Here is a 21,047-nt window from a genome sequence, read left to right on the forward strand (position 1 = left end):
TCTATCTATCTATCTATCTATCTATCTATCTATCTATCGTTATATCGTTCTATCGTTCTATCTATCGTTCTATCTATCTATCTATCTATCTATCTATCTATCTATCGTTCTATCGTTCTATGTATCTATCTGTCGTTCTATCTATCTATCGTTCTATCTATCTATCCATCTATCCATCTATCTATCTATCTATCTATCTATCAACTTTAAGTTTCTTAAGTAAAATGCATCTCAGACCTGTTTTTAATCTGTTGTGTCTTGTTAGAGTTGTTTGGTGAGAGAGAGCGGTCAGCATGTCGTCTTTCTCCGAGTCTGCGCTGGAGAAGAAGCTGTCTGAACTGAGTAACTCGCAGCAGAGCGTTCAGACTCTGTCTCTGTGGATCATTCATCACCGCAAACATGCATCCTTCATCGTGCGCGTGTGGCACAGAGAACTGAAGAAAGGTAAGAGAGTTTTACTGCTGCAGACACTGGTGATCGGTTACCAGCTGCAGCTTTGGGTTTAGAATGGTAGTTGAAGGAAGGAATGGTGAAAATTTGCCAAAAATGTGCTCACTCTCAGGTCATCCAAGATGTAGATGAGTTTGTTTCTTCATCAGATTTGGAGAATTGTAGCATTGCATCACTTGCTCAGCATTGGATGCTCCGCAGTGAATGGGTGCCGTCAGAATGAGAGTCCAAACAGCTGATAAAAACATCACAATAATCCACACCACTCCAGTCCATCAGTTAACGTCATGTGAAGCCAAAAGCTGTGTGTTTGTAAGAAACAAATCCATCATTAAGACATTTTTAACTTCAGACAGTTGCTTCTGGCTAAATGCAGTTCATAATCCAAAACAACACTTCCTCCAGTGAAAATTTAATCTCGTCTGAATCAGGAGAGAAATATGCAGATCAGGCAAAAAAACAGTTGTAAACAAATATGTGGCTGGATTTTGATGTGAGAGACTACCGGGGATGGACTTTTTCACTTATTATGGACATTAATTGAAGGACTGGATTATTGTGATGTTTTTATCAGCTGTTTGGACTCTCATTCTGACGGCACCCATTCACTGCAGAGCATCCATTGCTGAGACACTCATGCAATGCTTCATTTCTCCAAATCTGATGAAGAAACAAACTCAGCTACATCTCAGATGACTTGAAGTTGAGTACATTTTCGTTTTGAGCTGAACTATTCCTTTAAAGGGAACAAACAGATTTGGTGGGTCAGTCGAGGAATATAAGACCAAACTTTACTGATCTAAGTTTAGTTTGCACAAGGCATCTTGGTTGAAGGTTAACCTTCAAAAATGACTGAAATGATCAAACATTAAAACTGAAACACACACAAAAAAGATTCATTTTAGAGTTAATAATAATTAAATGTGTTTGTTGTTCAGCTAAAAGCAGCAGGAAGTTGACGTTCCTGTATCTGGCTAATGACGTGATTCAGAACAGTAAGAAAAAGGGTCCCGAGTTCGCCAAAGACTTTGAGGGCGTCCTGGTTGATGCCTGCTCACACGTGGCCAGGTAAACACACCTTCATATATGCTTCATGCCTTCAGTAGTATGAATTTGTCCCGTCTCACATATATTCTGTGTCTTTCTCTGGCAGAGGTGGTGATGATGGTTCTAAGAAGCAGATGGAGAGGTTGCTGAACATCTGGCAGGAGCGAAGCCTCTACCGTTCAGACTTCATCCAGCAGCTCAAACTGGCTATTGAGGACTCAGACAGTCCCAAACACAAGCCCGCAGGTCAGCGTAATACTTGCATATTGCGTAAAAGCTCTAAAAACATCCCAAGATGCATCTGATGAATGTCCAGAGTGATCAGAGCTGCAGTCTAGATAAAGAAGCTCAATATGAGAGATCTTTCATTTGTGTCTTATGTGTTCATCGCTACATCATTCCCAGGCTTCCTTTGTGTTATTTCCGTTTTCATAACTACTATAGCTTGCAAATCTTATTTTTGTACAACGTTTTGGTCATGCAACCTTCATCAGGCATTGTTTTCACCAGAATGCATGTTTGTTAACTGTCTTGTCTTGGCTTGCAGAATGCATGAAGTGAATCATCTCTTTTTGAAAGTGAAGTAAAAGTTGCATGCTGTTTTTTAGTAGATGATAGAAAAAATTTAAAGAGAAGCTACCAGAAGGTCCAGGAGGAAGAGGAGGAGGAAGATGATGATTACAGAGGTCACTATTCTCCCCAGGAGACGGACGCAGCTGCTCCACAACTGGTACGAATGACATTTACTCGAAAGAATTGTGATTATAAGCTTTGATTCTTGATACTGATTGTTATTATAGCATTTCTATTCAATATCAGGATTCTAGATTTATCATTACTATGTCTGTTTTTATTGTTTTGTTTATTTTAGCACCATTTTTAAACTTTTTTGACTTCGTTAGTCAATTTTCAATGGTCCTGCAAAGTGAAAAATGAACCGAAATAAATGAAAATACAAACTTTGTGTCAAATATAATATAATAATTAATATTATGATTTTTTCAGATCAAGAATTACGTGTAAAGCAGCTTTAGCAGTGTCTCTGAAAATGTTTTAAACATTTTAATTTAATTCTGTTATTATAGACATTTTTATATTATCTTATACATGGAACGTTTGCATTTTTATTTTATATTTCAATTTATTTATTTTTTGACTTCATTAGTCCATTTTAAATGCTCCTGCAATGTGAAAAATAAATTGAAATATAAAATAAAAATGCAAACGTTCCATGTATAAGATAATATAAAAATGTCTATAATAACAGAATTAAATTAAAATGTTTAAAACATTTTCAGAGACACTGCTAAAGCTGCTTTACACGTAATTCTTGATCTGAAAAAATCATAATATTAATTATTATATTATATTTGACACAAAGTTTGTATTTTAATTTCTTTCGGTTAATTTTTCACTTTGCAGGACCATTGAAAATTGACTAACGAAGACAAAAAAGTAAAAAAATGGTACTAAAATAACAATATATAAATATACATATAAATACATATTAATTCTAAATCTAAGAGCTTATCTTTGAATAAAAATGCTATAATAACAATCAATATCAACAATCATGGGTAAGAATCACACTTCTTTGAATAAATGGCATTTAAATTATACCCCAAACTAAGGGACTCATGGTAGGAAAAAATATTTACATTAATAATGTAATAAATGTATACAATTATGATATAATGTATGTAATATAATGCATATATAAAAAGCTTGGGTAGTTGATTCGATGTCACGTTGCAAGATATTGCTAAAACTGTTTGGCGTTTCAAAGCAACTACCAATATGATTTCTAAGAACCTGACTTCTAAGAAAGATGGTGTGTGATTGACATGATCCTCAGACGGAGGATCTGGTGAAAGCATTGCAGGATCTAGAGAACGCTGCGTCCGGTGACGCTGCCGTGAGACAGAAGATTGCATCCCTTCCACAAGAAGTGCAGGATGTTTCTCTTCTGGAGAAGATCACAGGTGAGACTCGCTGGAGAAACGTAACCCTGTCTAACAGGAAGTGGTTTTCTGATGAAGCGCTTCATGTTGTGTCCTCTGCAGATAAACAGGCGGCAGATAAGCTGTCAAAGACGGTGGACGAGGCTTGTCTGCTGCTGGCTGAGTATAACGGACGCCTGGCCGCTGAGTTAGAGGACCGGAGACAGCTGGCCCGAATGCTGACAGAATACATCCAGAGCCAGAGAGATGCGCTCAACGAGAGGGAGAAGAAGCTGGAGGTACGAGACTAACGACAAGTTTACCGTCCTGTCGTCATCTACTCCTCGTGTCTTTCCAACTCTATTTGATTTTCTGCAGAATAGCAGAGCTGATGATTTCAATATAATGAAAGTGGATGTGATTTTTACCTTCAAGCAACAAAAAGTAGTCCATATGACTTATGCACTGTATTCAAGTTTTTAGAAATCATCCGAAAGACCAAAATGAAATCATTATTCCCTGATAAATCATAATTGTGCTTCAACTTAAGTTGAGGTTAATTTAGAATTTAATTCCTCACACAAAGACTTCAGAAGACTTTAAATATATCGCCAAGTCATATGGACAACTTTTGGGATACTTTTCATACTTTTATGGTACTTTTTATCCATTTTGGAGCTTGAAAACAAGCTTCTGTAAAACGCTTCCTTTTGTGTTTTATGGGAGAAGGTAAATCAAACATATTTGGAAAGACTAAGAAAATAATTTTTTTAGTTAATGCATTACTTAAATGACTTTTAAGTATCTGAAATACATAAGATTTTTTTATATTTTTGAAACAATTCTCTTCTGCTCACCAAGGCTGTATTTATTTGATCAGAAATACAGTAAAAACAGTAATATTATGAAGTATTATTACAATTTCAAATAACTGATTTCTATTTGAATAGATACTAAAATGTAATTTGTGACCCTGGACCACAAAGCCAGTCATAAAGGGTCAATTTTTCGAAATTGAGATTTATACATCATCTGAAAGCTGAATAAATAAGCTAGGATAGGACTTGTTAGGATAGGACAATATTTCGGTCGAGATACAACTATTTGAAAATCTGGAATCTGAGGGTGCAAAAAAAAAATCTAAATATTGAGAAAATCATCCCTGAATTTTCAGCATCATTACTCCACTCTTCAGTGTCACATGATTCTTCAGAATCATTCTAAAATGCTGATTTGCTGCTCAAGAAAAATTTCTGATTATTATAAGTTGAAAACGGTGTAATATTTTTGTGGAAGTTGCATTTATGCATTTTATTTTTCAGGATTCTCTGGTGAACAGAACGTTCAAAAGAGCAGCATTTATTTGAAATAGATTTTTTTTTGAGCATTATGTCTATACTGTCACTTTTGATCAATTTAATTAATCTTCACTGAATAAAAGTATTAATTTCTTTAAAAAAATCTGAATGACCCCACACTTTTGAATGGTTGTCTGATCAATTCAGTCATTCATTGAATATCTGATGTTCTTGCAGGAGTACAAGCAGAAACTGGCTCGCGTCACACAAGTGAGGAAGGAGCTCAAGTCTCACATCCAGAGTCTTCCAGACCTTTCTCTCCTACCGAACGTCACCGGCGGCCTCGCTCCTCTCCCGTCTGCTGGAGATCTGTTTTCCACTGAGTGAACATCTCTATGAGACTCACAGTCCTGTACGATCAGACACTGGGTTCCTCCTCACTGACAGTAACATCAGTAATGGAGCGAGTGATGAAGATCTGCTTTCACACATTTGTTTTTCAGTAGTCCTCATGTCAGCTAAACCTCACGGAGATCAAACCCGCCAGTCGATCCGTCGTTAAACCGGACTCAAAGTGTGGAGCTTTTGTTTTGATGTGACTGCTGTGGAAAGCAACTCCCTTTGCTTTGTCTTATGTCTGTAGGTTTTTAGTTTTACTGCTCAAGAGTTTAATTTCACTTCATTTTGGTTTTGGAAGAAACTAAACATGAGGATTCAGTTTTAAACACGTCACTGCTAATGACTCATAATGTTCATGATATCAAGAAATATTAATTAGAAACTCATGCAAACTGTGATATATTTTGGTTACAAACCTGAACTGTTTTTCTTCAAATGGTTATTTTGATGATAAATACAACAGATTTGCTGATATTTGTGAGAAGAATACAGTGTGATCGCTTTCTCTTCTATGGTCACTGTATGTTTAGTGTCTCTCATTAAATATGACTGAACACATTCAGCAACAAAATGATTTTTGATATTAGTGGATCCTTGGAATTTGATTTGAATGGATTGCTGTATTATCAGAGCGACATGTAAATGAGAATATGTGAAGCGTTGAAATATAAATATAAAGTGAAATATAAAGTGGCCAAACTCTGTTCAATACATTTCTTATGTTAAATTCACAGATGAGTGAACGCTGTGTGTGTTTATGCTGTTGCTGATTACCACCAGGAAAAAAAGAAATAAAATAGAGAAAACTGAAGTAAAGCATTTTCTAGTCTCACAGGTCTTTGGGAGAACATATAGTTCAGGGAAATCATGTTTTTAAAGGACTCTTCATACAGTAAAGGTGATACAAGGCCTGTTCATGGAAGATTAATTAATTTATTTGTTGACTGATTCAATGTATTTGATAGTTAAAATTACTACAAATGTAGGTTTTCGTCAACTCCCGTCAGTTGAATATTTTGAAAATAGTTCATTATATTTTATATTTGTTGTGGAATTGTTGGTCACATGTGAAAGTGTAATCTGTCTGCTAACGCGAGAATGTGTTTTGAAATGTTAAAAACATCTTGAATAACCGTCAGACATTCAATCAAATGTAATAAAATCAGGGGCATCTGTCACTCTAAAGCACCCCCTTGCCACAGTTCACCTCTGCAGAGTACATCAGTGTCAGACAGGCTCTGCTAAGTTTTACTCTGAGTATAAGGTTTTATTTTTTTAATTTTGCACCCTGTTTTGTCCCACTTCTCAAGAATGACTGTGAATGCCCCTATTCTAAACCAACTTCTCTAGATATCCTGCTGTTTGCTTCATTTTCTGAGCTCGGATGTGTTCCAGGGTTTTGGTTGTTAATGGCGTAGGCCGCAGCCAGCTGTTTATCACAACATGGATCCATTCATCTTTTGCAACATAAAGAATAAACTCATTCGCTTGGTAATATGTTGTTTGTAAATTGTTTATTGAATGGACGAGACAGTCAATGGATCGAGAAATCCCGAGTTATATACTGTAATCTTGTGTACTGGAACATGCTAGCTAATTTTCAGTCAGCGGCCAATAAACCAAGCAGGAAAACGACAGAACGGACAGTTACCGTGAAAGCAAACACTGCGCTAAGAACCGAACAAAGCCTGGAAAAGGCCGGATCAAACCGGTCACGACACACGGGTCTGAGTAGAGAGTAGATGACAGAAGTTTCTCGAACTTTCTCGCCCGTCCTCCGTCGCTTCTGGGACCCGCGCGATGTTTTTCCTCGATAATAATAACACGTCGCTAGATTGATTTGCTGTATAAAAACTTAAAAGTATATTGTAAAACAAAACAATATTGAAAAAAAAAAAAAAATACACGAATCAAAGAAAACATAATTTCAGAGATGTTTTACAATAGTCTGAAACACAGCATCCGGTCCGATCACCTGGCTAAAGGTAACGTGACGTCAGTGCTTTAGCCACGCCCTACTACAGTTCATTTGAGCGGAGTTAACAGTGTGTCACGCTTCTGTACAGTAATCCGGTCATAACAGCGTCGAAGATGAGCCACTTTCTGCTAGTTATTTGCTCTCTCATCATCGCCAGTAAGTGTTTAGTAGTTAATACAGTTCTGTAGGCTAAGTCTATTTTTTAATTATTCAAAGTGCAAATACATTTGACAGGTGCTGCTGAGATGTCACGAGAGTTTCGTCGATGCTCTCCCCGATGGGTTAACGCCAGTCAAGTTAAAGCCAGCTGTAGCGACATCCAGATTGCACAGTACTGTGATCCTGATCAGAGCTGTAGAAACATGAGCAAGCCCGGGGTCTCGCTGGAGAAGGACAGGGAAAGAGGACTATGCCTAACCATCACCAACTGCTCCTATGAGTCGTGGTCCTGCGAAGCACTGAGTTACATCGATGGCGAAGAATTTGGGGAGAATTTTACTGTCAACCTGACGTGCAACCGTCAGTAATTTAAAGATTCTTCAATTTCTTCAGATTCTGCCATTTATGATTCTTTAGTGCATTTCACTGATAATTTTGTTAATAACTTGTCAAGGTGGCAGCTGAGAACTACCACATGTTATTTATTTATTTACTACCACACCAAGCTGACTGATTTCCATGCATTCATTTTTAAAATCACTTTGTTTGTTCCTCTTGTTCTTTGAAGAACCTACTAGCACTTTGCCCAGTCCAGGACTTACAAGCACTTCAGCAACTTCAGGATCTGCCAGCACTTTGCCCAGTCCAGGCAATAATGAGTCAGGGTCTGTTTCAGCTGGGGTCACTGTGCTGATCATCGTGTCGATCATCTTTGGGCTGACCATCGTAGTGCTTTGCATCTGTTACAAGAAGGTAAGTGTTTTCAGAGGCAAATAAAATCTTTGTTGGTGAACTGTAAAAAATCTGTGCAAATAAAATCTGTGTTGTTCAAACAGAACAACAAAAGTGCATTTAATATACGATGAAATTTGCCCAGAAAACCGTGTGCCATATTCTAGGTTTTCAGAAGTCATATCAGCTTTACATGCGGAAATGGATGGAATTGTAAGTTGTTACAGTCATACAAAGTCATACAGGTTTGGAATGACATGAAGGCGAGTAATTGATGAGATAATTTAATTTTTGGAGGATCTCAGGAGATCTGAGATATTAGAGTTGCAGTCAAGCAAATAAACTTCTAAAACACTTAGTCACCATGAAATCAAAATGGAAAATTCTTATTTTTTAATGGAATAATGTAGTTTATTATAAATAATTTATCCGTGCACTTCTTTATTTCTTTTTAATTCATGTGCCCTCGTAATCAAAAACATTAACCCCCCCCCTCCCCCTCAAAACGACTCCTCTTCTCTTCCGGTCACGAGCTATGGCGCAAGGGCGGAGCTGGTGACGGGTGACGTAAACGCTGGGATAAACGACAGGGGAAAAGCTGAAGCTGATGCTTCACTTTATAGCACTGACACAAATCATGAACATTGAAAAGATATTAGGATATTACGACAACATTACTCTTAGGACATCGCAAACTAATTTTTTGCATGAATATGACTTAACCTGATGGAGGACGCACTCAGTCATTCAGGCAGTCTCTCTCGCGCGCGCGCCAACGATCCAATCAATTCCCGAAGGACGAAATCAAGTCCCGCCCTCTCATTTCAGATGCCGTTTCACTCGGATATACGTCACAGCAGAGAAAAAAAGTCAATCGCAACTTCCGTTTCATGCCGACTTTAAAAAGACACAATGTTCATTGTCCAAAGCACTGAAAAGAGAACAACTGCAAGTGCATTGAGATGCATAAGAACATTTGGGATTATGCAAGAGATCAACAACTAAATCAGATTTTTTTTTATTTTTTAAACGTATTATAAAATATTTGTCCTTGCAGGTGAAGTGCTTCAGGAAAGCATCTTCTGTCATCAACAAAGTATCAATGTAAGTGTTATCATATGCAAATTAAATGGTTTTTTTTGGCACATGTCAGAAAACTGCCCACAAGCCAAGGCTACAGCTCTGAAGTATTATGATTTTAGATGTTCTTCCTCACCAACTATTTTCATGAGAATGGAATGCCTGTACATATTGTGAAGACATTTGTTTAACCTTTTTCAGTGTTGTTTTGTTTTTGACAAATTTGTGTTTGATTGCCATTGCAAATAAATCATATATATAGCATATCATAAGACTATGTTAATGAACTTTTGGTTTGGCCAATTTTGTTTTGGTTTTGTGGAGCTGTAACATGATACTGACCTTGAAATAGTCACTCATTTATGTAAAATTAGGGCCAGTTTTTGCACCTTTGAAGGGCACAGTGGGAAGAGGACATTGTAAATGAAAGTGAGCAAATAGATCCCTTCACGAAGGGTCTTTCCACAAGGCCTTTAGCAACATATACTTTGACGGTCACTTCAAGGAAGTCATTATGCCATATGTGACCCTGGAGCACAAAAGCAGTCTTAAGTCACTGGGGTATTGAAAAATTGACACTTAAGACTGGTTATGTGTTCCAGGGTCACGTATGATTTTCTGATCCTGTTTGGCAAATTGGAGAGCCAGTCATAATCCAGCATTCAGTTTGTGGTATTTTATACACACAGAGATGTATAGCACTTATTATACAAAGTGCTTTGCAAAATAAATGAAATTAGTAAGAATTTTTTTTGTTTTGTTTTTTTGCTGAATGATGCTGAGGAGTTTTCTTACTTAAAATATTGTGTCTGAACTCACTTGCAGAGGACTCCTAGAGAAGAGCATTTGGTGATTTGGAAGGCAGGAAGAAGTTCCTGGAATCATAAATCATGGTGTAAAGTATGTCAGACATTTACATTGTATTGTGATAGTTTTGTCAAAAAGCTTTCGTCTTTGTGGCACACTAAAAGTCAGGTGAAATTTAATGTTATTAACGTCTTTACAGGTAATGATTAAGAAAAACCTACTCCGGGAATACAACATGAAGGAGATCTCTTCTGCCACCTCAACTTGAATATGATGTGCAATAGTTAAGTTAAGTAACATCCTGGCATACAAGGCAGTCAACAGACCATTGTCTTGTTGTAGAGGTCTGCATAAGAGGTCATCCCACCTGTACTCAGCAATCATAATCCCGTGCCAAACTGCTGAGTCAGATCCCATGGACGTGCCTTCAAACCTCTACCTTGGTAAACCTACCAGAAGTCTCAAAGTTCTTCTAGAACAGGGTTTTTCTACATTTTATGTTTACCTCTGCAACAAAGTCATGATAAGCTAAAGTACATTTTACTCTGCATAAGAGTGTCTGGCAAATACTTCTGTTTATATATACTGTGTATTACGCCACTGGGTTTGATTGTTACATGACTGGTTTTGGAATCAGCATAGGGACAGTATTGTAATCTTGTGCCATCCTGAGGAGGAGGGCTTCTCCACCTGAACATCTCCCAAGGTTTATTCCTCTGTAACTAAACCTTTTGGGGAGTTTTTTCTTCACACTGTCACCTTTGGCTTCTTCACTGGGTGACACAAAGACCACAGTATGTATTTTAAGAAGTGCTGCTTAAAATGTATTTATAAATATTCAGTATTTTAGTTTTTTATGATGTTCTAAATTATTTTATATTAACTTAACGCTTGCACAATTTTCCTTTAAAATAACATTTCTTGAAAAAAAAAAAAAAAAGCTTGTGTTTTTATTTTTTTGTTGGATGATTGACTTGATATTCGGACTAGATATTCGAATTCTCTCAAGAAAATTTAATTATTTTACTATGAAGGTTGCAGGTGTGTTAACTGATAACCTTTTGTTTTATTGTGGTACAAATGTGATACAAAAGGTACAATTGTTAAAGATTCTGCAAAAATTTCAAAAAGACTTGACCGGTAAAAGGCTCAAATATACACATTTCTATCGCTTTAATTGTTAGTATTGTTCTGTTTTACCATTGCATGCCACTGCAGAACACAAACCACTAGACCACTTCCTGCTCCACTGGCACTGCTTTTCATTTTAAGGGGTTTCATTTAATTGAAATGCATTATTTTGTAAAGAAAGATAGCTTTGATGTGAATTCTAGGATAACTCTGATATACAGTAATGTGAGACTGGAAAAATGACTTTATTTTCTTGCATTTTTGACCAACTATTTTCCTGTTTGACACTGTAAAGCTCCTTTGACACAACCAGTATTGTATAAAGCATTATACAAATAAAGGTGACTTGACTTGTAACTAACTAAAGCCCCATATGCATGATTCTATATGACATGTTGGTTGGTCTCACAAAAGTATCATCATCACACAGAAGCAGCAGCTCTTCTCCGAGATGAGCAGAACCTCAAATGTTCAATAAGAAACCCAACAGTGGTGATTCCCACCAGACCAGACAGAACCAGACGAATCAGAGCCTCGGTGACGCCACAATAATCCAGACAATCTGAAAGAGAAGAGAGCAGCTCATGAACATTTTCTGGCTCATCAAATGTCTGTCTGTGGAAAAACAGATGCTGCACGGAGGTCATTACAGCAGGCAGAGAGTTCTGTGGTAAATGTAGTTTGTGTGTCACACCTTCCTGTCGTGGGCAGATCTCTTTCATGTGAAGACGGACGCTCTTATTGCTCACTGGATTCACAGCCGTGCAGCTGTAGGTCTCTGGATCGTTATAATGAAGCTCTAATGGTAAACTGAGGTTGATGCTGAGATCAGGATTGCTGGTCTGGTTCAGCATTTCACTCCCTTTATACCACGAGATAGACACGTCTCGATCATTCTTCACAGAGCAGACCACAGAGCAGAAATCTCTATTTGGAAATTCTGAGAGGAAAAAAAACCCAGTTCAATGGCCAAACTGTAGTGTTATATGGCCAAAATTATAATTATTTATATGATTTTATAGCTTGAAATATAACTTATTGTAACTATCAATCAGACGAGAGAAGACATGTAGTATATGTTTGCAAAGTTTTGATCATGTTGATCAAAACTTTGAGATTTGCATATCAAATATGATACAGGCTTTATAGGCACTAAGTAACATCTTTGCATCAAAGTTTGATCTTCTTTGCCTGCTAAGATACGTTTAAATAAATATAAGAGAATACAGATAAGACTGACCTTCAGAATGATTTGCACTGAACAATGAGCCACCAGTGATGACAGGCACAGAAACCGGTGCTTTAGGGCAACAGAACACATAGAAGGGTCATTCTATGGAAACGTCCACTTTTCTGTCCCTAGCCTTTACAGAAATATTACACTTGAAAAACAATTTAGTGTTACAATTTTTTTTATATTTTAAAATAAAATTTTAAGACATCTTGCCATACCAAAAGTGGACTTTCTGTAGAATGACCCAGAAATAACATCAGAGAATGCAATTTCAAGGCATATTGGGATCTGGCCTCATATAAAATCTTGGCCAGATTCACAAAAATCTTTTTAAGAAAGAAGTTAAGACATTTCTTAAGATAAATTCTATTAAGTAAAGAAATATTTTCTTTATAACATTTTTGTCCTTAAGAAAATGAGAGGTTTTAGTGAATGTATGGCGGTTCTTTCCCAAAGACTCGCCGATCAACTTGAAAAACAGCTGTAGTTATCTCAACAAGCGTGCACAATATTTACTCGACATTTTTTTTAATGTGCTACATATTATTATATTATTTAATTATTTTGTACTGAATGCTTCTCGTAATTAAAAAATGAGGTCCACATTTCAGTCGATTTTAAGTTGTTACTACATTTCAAATTTAGTCACATCAAACTTCACATTTACATTATCAATATCAGAGTTTAGAGGTCGAACAATTGCTGGAACAATCCCAGACAGCAACAGCAACAGTCATTTTGCTATCTGGGGTCGGTTATCGGCAAAAAAAACCCCATAGGTCTACCAATAGTTTTTCCGGGTTGGTCTTTTGCTGGAGCGGCTAGAAAGGTCTAGTGACGTGTCGTTCCTGAAAGATTCGGCTGAGTCGACTCCTTTAAGTGAACGGTATGAGTCGGCTCCCATCTGAGAGCCGTTTTTTAAACTGAAATATAGTGTAATTTAACAAAACTGAATATTACAGGATATTTAAAAATATATATATTTTATTTCTTTAATGGTTTAGTTTAATTACTCTGAATAATTTAATTATACTTGTGCACACATACCAGACATGGGTCAAAAGAAACATTGACAAATTTGGCTGAATTATGGCTGAAAAGCCAGAAGTGGTACTAAATAAAGAGCCGTTTGGGAGCCAAAAGAGACGGTTCTTTTTGCTGAGCTGAGCCAAATGAACCGGATCGCTAAAAAGAGCCGGAATTTCCAAAGGTCCGCTGTATCACTGACGCCTCGTGCTGTTTGTTTTGACAAGTTAGGCTGTGCGCTGCACAGATCGGGACCCTTCAGATACCGATTTAAAACAGACAATGAAACGGTACGTATACAGTAGACTACCGTATGTGTTTTCATATCATTAAAAATAAATTAAATTGGTAGATTCTGCATTAATGGAGAACAGCAGTATGTTTGCTGTCAAGCCTGAGAGGATCAACGCTAACATCAGGCTAGTACGAATATGACAAAAATATAAGCAAGTCCGACCCAACTGTTTGATGTCACGACTGTAACCATCTATTTAGTTTATGTCTGTGGCTCTAAAAAAAAAGTACATATAGAGAGCTTCATTTAGATTGCCTTTCTCTTTCCGTTTTTTTCCCACTCCAAACACCGAACTTCAAACTCATCGACTTGTTTATTCTTGTTCAGTGAACTTTTTCTGTTTGGTAACTAAATGAACTGTTTTGGACTGACGCTTGTCTGATATGCAGCCGCCTTGTTTTGTTATTGATTAGATGACCATCAAGTGTTATAAAATAGGAACAAATAGACTATACATACAATATCCATGTGATTTTAATGCTATGGCTTTTGTGCAGATGTTTAAAGATGGCCATCTACAAGCATGACTGTTGGTATTGGATTTATATGAAATGGTAACACTTTACAATTAGAGTCCATTGGTAACATTACCTAAGGTTAATAAATCCTGTAGAAGTATTGTTCATTGTTAGATTGTGTTAATTTCAACATTTATTAATACATTTTTAAATTTTAAAGTTGCATCTCTTAACATTAGTTAATGCACTATGAACTCATATTGATGAGCAATGTATAATTAATATGTGATATTAATGTTTCTATGTTTTAAAAGTGTTATATATTTTAAAAGTACCGTGGTTCAGTACTGTTTTTTATTTTAGCTTTCATTCAGTATCCATTTTAAAAACTAACGGTTGATTCATCGGTTATCGGCCAGTATGGTCCAGCCTAGCTATCAGTATCGGTAAAATCTATTAGTATTATCTAGTTGCAACGAGTCAGTCCACTGAAGGCGAGCGTAGTGAAGAACCCATGTGCAGTTTATTCACAGACGTGATCCAAACATCCAAACAATAAATGAAGAGTCCGCCACATAATCCTCAATGGAGCGATTACCTTGACGGAGGCAAACTAGGCGATCTGCTGGGTTCATTTTGTGGGTTGTGTATTCTGTAACGAATCAGTCCACTGAAGGCGAGCGTAGTGAAGAACCCATGTGCAGTTTATTCACAGACGTGATCCAAACATCCAAACAATAAATGAAGACTAGAAACACAGACTTCATGAACACCAACACAACCCAAAACAAACCCTGACACTAGTATAACTATCTAGTATTAAATTATAACATTTTAATCTATTCTGTTTGACTTCAGCTGCCAAATTGTTTTGTTTAATGTTAAAACGACTGCACTTTAAAACCTTAAAATAAATATAATTTCTGTACTGGTTTAACCATTACTTATCATGTAATATATACTTAAAGGGATAGTTCACCCAAAATGAAAAATTCTGGCATTTATTACTCACCCTCATGTCATTTCCAAACCCTTCCCTGATAGCTCACGTACATCATGGAGGCGTCTATTTGATGTCTATTTGACGTCTGCACTTACATCTGCAAGACGTATTTTTTTGAGTGTTTGCTCATCTGCAATGCGTCTATAGGACGTTTCCTTTCAGATGTCAAATAGACGTTTAGAAGATGTCTTTAAGATGTCTATCATTTAGAATGTATGTAAAGCTGACATCTTAAAGACGCCTGTCAGATGTTTGTACACAGCAGATGCTTTCCAGATGAAGAGATCTTAACAGACATCTTGCAGACGTACCTGTGTACATCATCTTCGTTCATCTTTGGAGCACAAATTAAGATATTTTTGATGAAATCCGAGGCTTTCTGACCCTGCATGGACAGAAACGCAACTGAAATGTTCCCAGGCCCAGAAACGCAGTAAGGACAAAGGTAAAACAGTCCATGGGATATCAGTGGTTCAACCGTAATTTTACAAAGCTATGAAAATAGTTGTTGTGCGCAAAGAAAACAAAAATAACGACTTTATTCAACAATTCTTCTCCCCTTAGTCACCCTGTGCCTCCATTATCGAGAGTACCACGACGCATGCGCATGATGCTGTTGAAGTAGAACATGCATGTGCTACGCCTTGTTTACTTGCAGAGAAAAGCACGCGCGTGCATCGTAGTACTCTCACGAATGGAACATTGGTGAACATTTCAGTTGCGTTGCTGTCCATGCAGGGTCAAGAAAGCCCTCAGATTTCATCAAAAAAAGCTTAATTTGTGTTTCGAGGTCTTACGGGTTTGGAACGACATGAAGGTGAGTAATTAATGACAGAATTTTCATTTTTGGGTGAACTATCCCTTTAATATGCCATGGGACACAAAAGGCATTTTCTCAGTATAGGTCCATGCTGTGACTGACAATAGTTATACGTACACATCTTTTCATTGTGGTTATTGTGGCAGAAAGAGAGTTCTATAGTAAATGTAGTATTTCTTGTACCTTCCTGTCGTGGGCAGATCTCTTTCATGTGAAGACGGATGCTCTTATTGCTCACTGGATTCACAGCCGTGCAGCTGTAGGTCTCTGGATCGTTATAATGAAGCTCTAATGGTAAACTGAGGTTGATGCTGAGATCAGGATTGCTGGTCTGGTTCAGCATTTCACTCCCTTTATACCACGAGATAGACACGTCTCGATCATTCTTCACAGAGCAGACCACAGAGCAGAAATCTCTATTTGGAAATTCTGAGGAGGAAAAAACACCTTAGTTTTATTCAAAGGCCCAAACTGAGCAAAAATATGCAGCTTGGTGCAGATGTTGTTATTTATATGGCCAATAATTAAGATTGCAATGTAAATCACTAAGATATTTATAACAGCATAGCAGACTACTAACATAAAATTATATAAATATCAGTCGTCACTCTGTATCTCCAAATAATATGTCTTAGTAGGATGATATTTAAATGCTTAGTTTTATGATCAAAACAGAATGCAATGCAATACAATGATGATTGAGACATGAACAAATAAACATTCCTCAAAAGCCTGATGAAAAATGTTGAATGGATAATCAAGTAAACCTTACAACAGTTGCTTCAGTCCAGTAAGTGTTCATATTGAAATATTACTCACAATATAAAAGTTATTCTTACATTTACTTAAAATCAGTAAAGCTTTCATAGCAAAAAGACAAGTGAAGCACGAGCTGAAGGTGGACATTTGTACAGTTATACTAAAAGGCCTTTTACTTGATAAAAGTCTAAACTGTTAATCAGACGAGATGACAGAAGGCATGCAGTAGATTGTGTGCAATATGGTTTTTCAGCAAAGGTTTGAACATGTCCTTAGAAATACATTTAAATGAATATAGTCATAACCGGCGATCGTAGATGATACAGTCATACAATGCCTATGTCTCTTTTCAAATATAATACAGTCTAAAGTCTTTAGGTGGACAGCAGTACTATGAGAACATTAGCATTACGGCCTTCATCCCTGAATCCCATTGATATTAATGGCTGATATTTTATCTCTTTCCCCACAATTGACAATTTTCTGACTTTCCATGTTTTCACAGGTATACTGTAGGGGGTGCTATTACACATCTTCTGATAGTGTATTGAATCTCCAGATCAAAACACGATGAAGAAGAAGCCGAAACAAGCGATCGTGTAAGTAAGCAGGTGCATATGTAAAATAACACGATCATCAAGCATTAAACAGCATACCAAATCAAAACTGCCTAAAGGTGGGGTCTAATTCTATTTCATGCATTCTGAGTTATTTACACTGTTAAAGAGTTGGAGTCTCATGCTAAACATGGCCAAAGTTTCAAAAAACGAGTTGGACGTATGACGGAGTATTTCTGTGCCAAATACACTCCTTCCGGGTTCGAATAAGTTTTGGAAAGTTTTTTTCAAGTATGGCCCTGTATGACGTCATGAAGGGCGGAATTCCTTGTATGGTCACTTCTCCCGGAAGAGCGCTCGCAAACAGCAACCAGAGCGAGACCGAGAGCAGTCCATCAACATGCTTCATTCGGGTCACTGAAGTCGTCGGCAGCGCTGCACAGGACTTGCTCAGAAGAATGTCTCCAAAGAAGTGTGTTTTTGGATGTGAGGGAAACATAACCTTGTTCAGCTTCCCAAAGAACCCAGCGTTACGTGAACAGTGATGCGGTTTGTTTTTCCGGGGGAACAAAAGAGTTTTGTGTGTGTGTTTTTTTTTATTCCCATCATTTTGGTGACGAATGTTTTATAAACAAGGCCCAGTTCGACGCTGGATTTACAGATCGTTTGATACTGAAAGATCGAGTGGACCCAGCGATAAAAGATCCCGGTCATGAGTCAGAACCGCAGGCCGTAAGTAAAACTGCATCCAATTTCTGTGTTTTGTTGGCAGTCGGCGCGTGACTCTTAAGCTCCGCCCACGACACGCCTCCAGGAGCTCGGCTGTTTTTGGAGAGGATCGTAAAGCTGTATCTTTCTTTTATAAATTCAACATTCAACCACATTCAAGTGTTGATAAAAAAAAAAGCATGAAGCTAGAATAAAACTTTTTTTAAGCAGAAGATCTGTGCTTACTTTTGACATTGCATGTTCAGATGTTCATATAACAGAATATTCTGGGGGCCATGAAAAGTTTGTGAAAATGATCAAAAATGCCGGTGGTGGCTGGCAACTTAAAAAAAAACAACAAAAACAACTCTAGTGGGGAAAGAGTTAAAAATTGCTGTTAGTGCTCCGAGCATCAGAAATTAGTGATCTATGATATTGTATTATGTTGAATATAATCTAGTATATACATTTTGTGTCTATTTGTTAATGAGGGATTTGTGGACACATCAGTGATTTTAGGTTTTTGAAGTAAAAATTATATTTTTAATTTTGAAGTATAAATTTAAAAGTAGACCCTTGGGGTAAGATGGGCCGCCAGTTGGGCACATAATGCCCCAAGTAGCATGTTGTTACTATTGCTATTATTTTAAAATGTATTACTTGTTGTAATTAATGGGGTTATTATTTAATGTTTCCATTAATTAGATGTACATTTCAGACATCCTTCACTTTCATTAAAACCTGTAGGTTAATTGAGTGAAATCATTCAATTTACATTCAGAGTGTTGCTATTATGACATATCTTAAATTAAAATATGGGCAAATATAAATATGTAAATATTCATGTGCCTGTGTATAAGTCAATAGATATAATTATTTAACTAAATTGTCAAAGTCATATTAAAAAAAATAATAGTTGATTTAGTTTTTTTTACAGTAATGACACTTTAAAAATATATAAATATTAATAAGAATGATATCAAAAGTAATTTATAAATGTATTAACATTTTACATTATGTGCTATAACAACTAAATTAGCAAATGTTTCTGTTTATTTCCTATAATAACACATTGGCTGATGCATCATCATTGTACCCATGCTAAACTATCTAAATATGTAACAATTTAAAAGTAAATCCACATTGTTCTTAAGAGGGGCATCTTGCCCCATCTTACCCTACTTATTAGAGCGCCACCTTTGGTCCGATCAAGGGGTGCGTGTACTCCTGAGTAATGGGTGGCATTTGGGATCATCCTGCCAAATTTGGTGTTTCTAGGACTTACAGTTTTGGCTAGCCAGACACTTATAGGGCAAAAAATGAATAATAATAAGACAATCAGTACAAATACAATAAAGTTGTGGCATCTTCAATGCTTGGACCCCTAAATGTATGGGACTTACCTTGAACGTGGTTTGCACTGACCAATAAGCCACCACTAATGACAGGTACAGAAACCGGTGCTTTAGAGGAACACAACACACGAAAAAAGTCATTGGAGATGGCAATTTTAAGTCACAGTGGAATTTGGCCTGGTATCTATAAAAAAAAATCTTAGGACCTGCTTTATTTAAAGAAGCTAAAGGTAACTTTAAAGGCTTACTGAGGTTAAACTAAGTGTCAGAAACATCAGGTTTTTAACACTTAAGACTAACATTATACTCTTAAGTAGCTCAATATACTGACACAGAATGTGACACAGTAGTAGTTTGTTTAGTATTGGCTGTAGCTAAAACTTACCATATACATCGACTCTGAATGTTTTCCTAGAGATGAAATCATTGATGGTGAGAGCAAGTCCAGATTCACTGACGCTGATGTTCCAGATGGTCAGTGATCCTGTCTGTTGGTCGAGCTGCAATCTGTCAGCCAGTCTCTTATGAAGCGATACTTTACTACGGTACATCTGTGCTATTTGGGTGGTTTGGCTGCCAGTTGTAAACAGCCACATTGTCTCATCATCTCCTTTTAGTTCAGGTATTCCTGTTTGCAAAGTCAGAGCCTCTCTCTCGATCACTGTCTTTAACTCATCCCATCCACCATTCACCAGATCTGAAACAATATGAACGAGGGTTAAACAGGGGTTATATGGAGAGTTTGATCAAACTACAAAAATCTAAAGTCGAGTATATCTAGAATATCTATAAAACACAATATGATCTAAAATTCTGGACTTCTGAAATCTAAATAAAGTAAGTTTGCTAAGATTTCAGACACACTTTGAGACTTGAAATGTTGCATTGTTTAGAAATGAATTCAGCATTGACTACAAACTATTGAAAATGTTCTAGGAAGCTCCTTGACCAGTGACCACAACCACTAAAACAATATTTTGCTTGAGAATAGAAAATATATTTAAAAGGTTTATCTTACCTTCCATACTGATGAAAAATACAATAATAACCCACATGCTGATGGACATTTTAAAAAATGATCAGATGATATAAGTGCTGTTGTTTCTCTTGATGAAGCACCTGAAGCCTGAAATGATCTGATGAACATTCAGTGAAGATTCAGTCTCTGACTTTTATCAGGAAGTGACACACTGGCAATGACATCAGCTGTACCACTAGATGGCACCAAAACCAACAATGAACAATTAAATGGGTCATATGATGCGATTTAAATTTTTCCTTTCTCTTTGGAGTGTTACACGCTTTGGTGCATAAAGAAGACTAAAGAAGACTAAAGTCTCAAATCCAAAGAGATATTCTTTATAAAAGTTAAGAGTCAGCCACACCTACCTAAAACGGCTCTGTAAAAATCGACGCGTTTCAGAAAGGCGGGGCATAGAGGAGAAACAATAATGTACAGTATGTGGAAAATAATGTGTTTTTTGAACTTTAAACCGCATAAACACATTTCATTACACCAAATACACAAAATAATGTTCTTTTTAGCAGCATCATATGACCCCTTTAATCACAGCTTTTCTCTCTTCTTGACCTCTCAGTGATTGAGACTATAAAGTCATACTTTAAGAATCTCACTTTCATATCATAGCATCCACTATTTCAATATGTCATTTAATAAGGTTTTGCACTCAGTATCAGTAGCTAAAATGTAATTCTCTTTTTAATGTCACACGTGTCCTTCAATGTAAGTATGTTTATTTCCCAGATAATTAGTAAATGTGTGTGTTCATGCTTCTGAACATCAGCGAGAC

At 36.8% G+C, this 21,047-nt stretch overlaps 3 protein-coding genes across 5 annotated transcripts in view; 2 read left to right on the plus strand and 1 right to left on the minus strand.

The window, feature by feature from the left end:
• The window catches only part of LOC107653231 (regulation of nuclear pre-mRNA domain-containing protein 1B-like), a 9,941-nt gene extending 3,875 nt beyond the window's left edge, over positions 1–6,066 (plus strand). Inside the window, exons 2-8 of one of the 2 annotated variants that reach the window (XM_016439902.1) lie at positions 266–444; positions 1,389–1,518; positions 1,604–1,743; positions 2,109–2,227; positions 3,353–3,479; positions 3,561–3,736; positions 4,973–6,066. In XM_016439902.1, the coding sequence (XP_016295388.1) occupies positions 294–444; positions 1,389–1,518; positions 1,604–1,743; positions 2,109–2,227; positions 3,353–3,479; positions 3,561–3,736; positions 4,973–5,122 (993 nt within the window). In that variant the 5' untranslated portion in view covers positions 266–293 and the 3' untranslated portion in view covers positions 5,123–6,066. Of the gene's footprint in view, positions 1–265; positions 445–1,388; positions 1,519–1,603; positions 1,744–2,105; positions 2,228–3,352; positions 3,480–3,560; positions 3,737–4,972 lie in introns of both variants that reach the window. The other variant, XM_016439901.1, reaches the window with a different exon arrangement.
• Positions 6,067–6,476: 410 nt separating this feature from the next.
• Positions 6,477–10,745, plus strand: LOC107653204 (uncharacterized). 2 transcript variants are annotated; one of them, XM_016439873.1, is made up of 6 exons: positions 6,477–7,268; positions 7,347–7,631; positions 7,840–8,024; positions 9,061–9,107; positions 9,909–9,983; positions 10,090–10,745. In XM_016439873.1, exons 1-5 carry the CDS (start codon positions 7,226–7,228, stop codon positions 9,934–9,936), a joined length of 588 nt encoding a protein of 195 aa, XP_016295359.1. In that variant the 5' UTR covers positions 6,477–7,225; the 3' UTR covers positions 9,937–9,983; positions 10,090–10,745. The 2 variants fall into 2 exon arrangements, with proteins under 2 accessions (XP_016295359.1, XP_016295358.1); XM_016439872.1 differs by lacking the exon at positions 9,061–9,107 and having other exon boundaries at positions 6,480–7,268; positions 10,090–10,742.
• A 684-nt stretch (positions 10,746–11,429) lies between these two features.
• On the minus strand, positions 11,430–20,291 carry LOC107653197 (uncharacterized). The gene is made up of 6 exons (XM_016439865.1): positions 20,255–20,291; positions 19,622–19,933; positions 19,285–19,344; positions 16,041–16,286; positions 11,716–11,961; positions 11,430–11,583 (listed from the first exon to the last, which is right to left on the minus strand). Exons 1-6 carry the CDS (start codon positions 20,289–20,291, stop codon positions 11,444–11,446), a joined length of 1,041 nt encoding a protein of 346 aa, XP_016295351.1. The 3' UTR covers positions 11,430–11,443.
• Between the last annotated feature and the right edge of the window lie 756 nt (positions 20,292–21,047).

The sequence above is a fragment of the Sinocyclocheilus anshuiensis genome, unplaced genomic scaffold (assembly GCF_001515605.1).
Source record: "Sinocyclocheilus anshuiensis isolate Anshui unplaced genomic scaffold, SAMN03320099.WGS_v1.1 scaffold143, whole genome shotgun sequence".
Taxonomy (NCBI): domain Eukaryota; kingdom Metazoa; phylum Chordata; class Actinopteri; order Cypriniformes; family Cyprinidae; genus Sinocyclocheilus; species Sinocyclocheilus anshuiensis.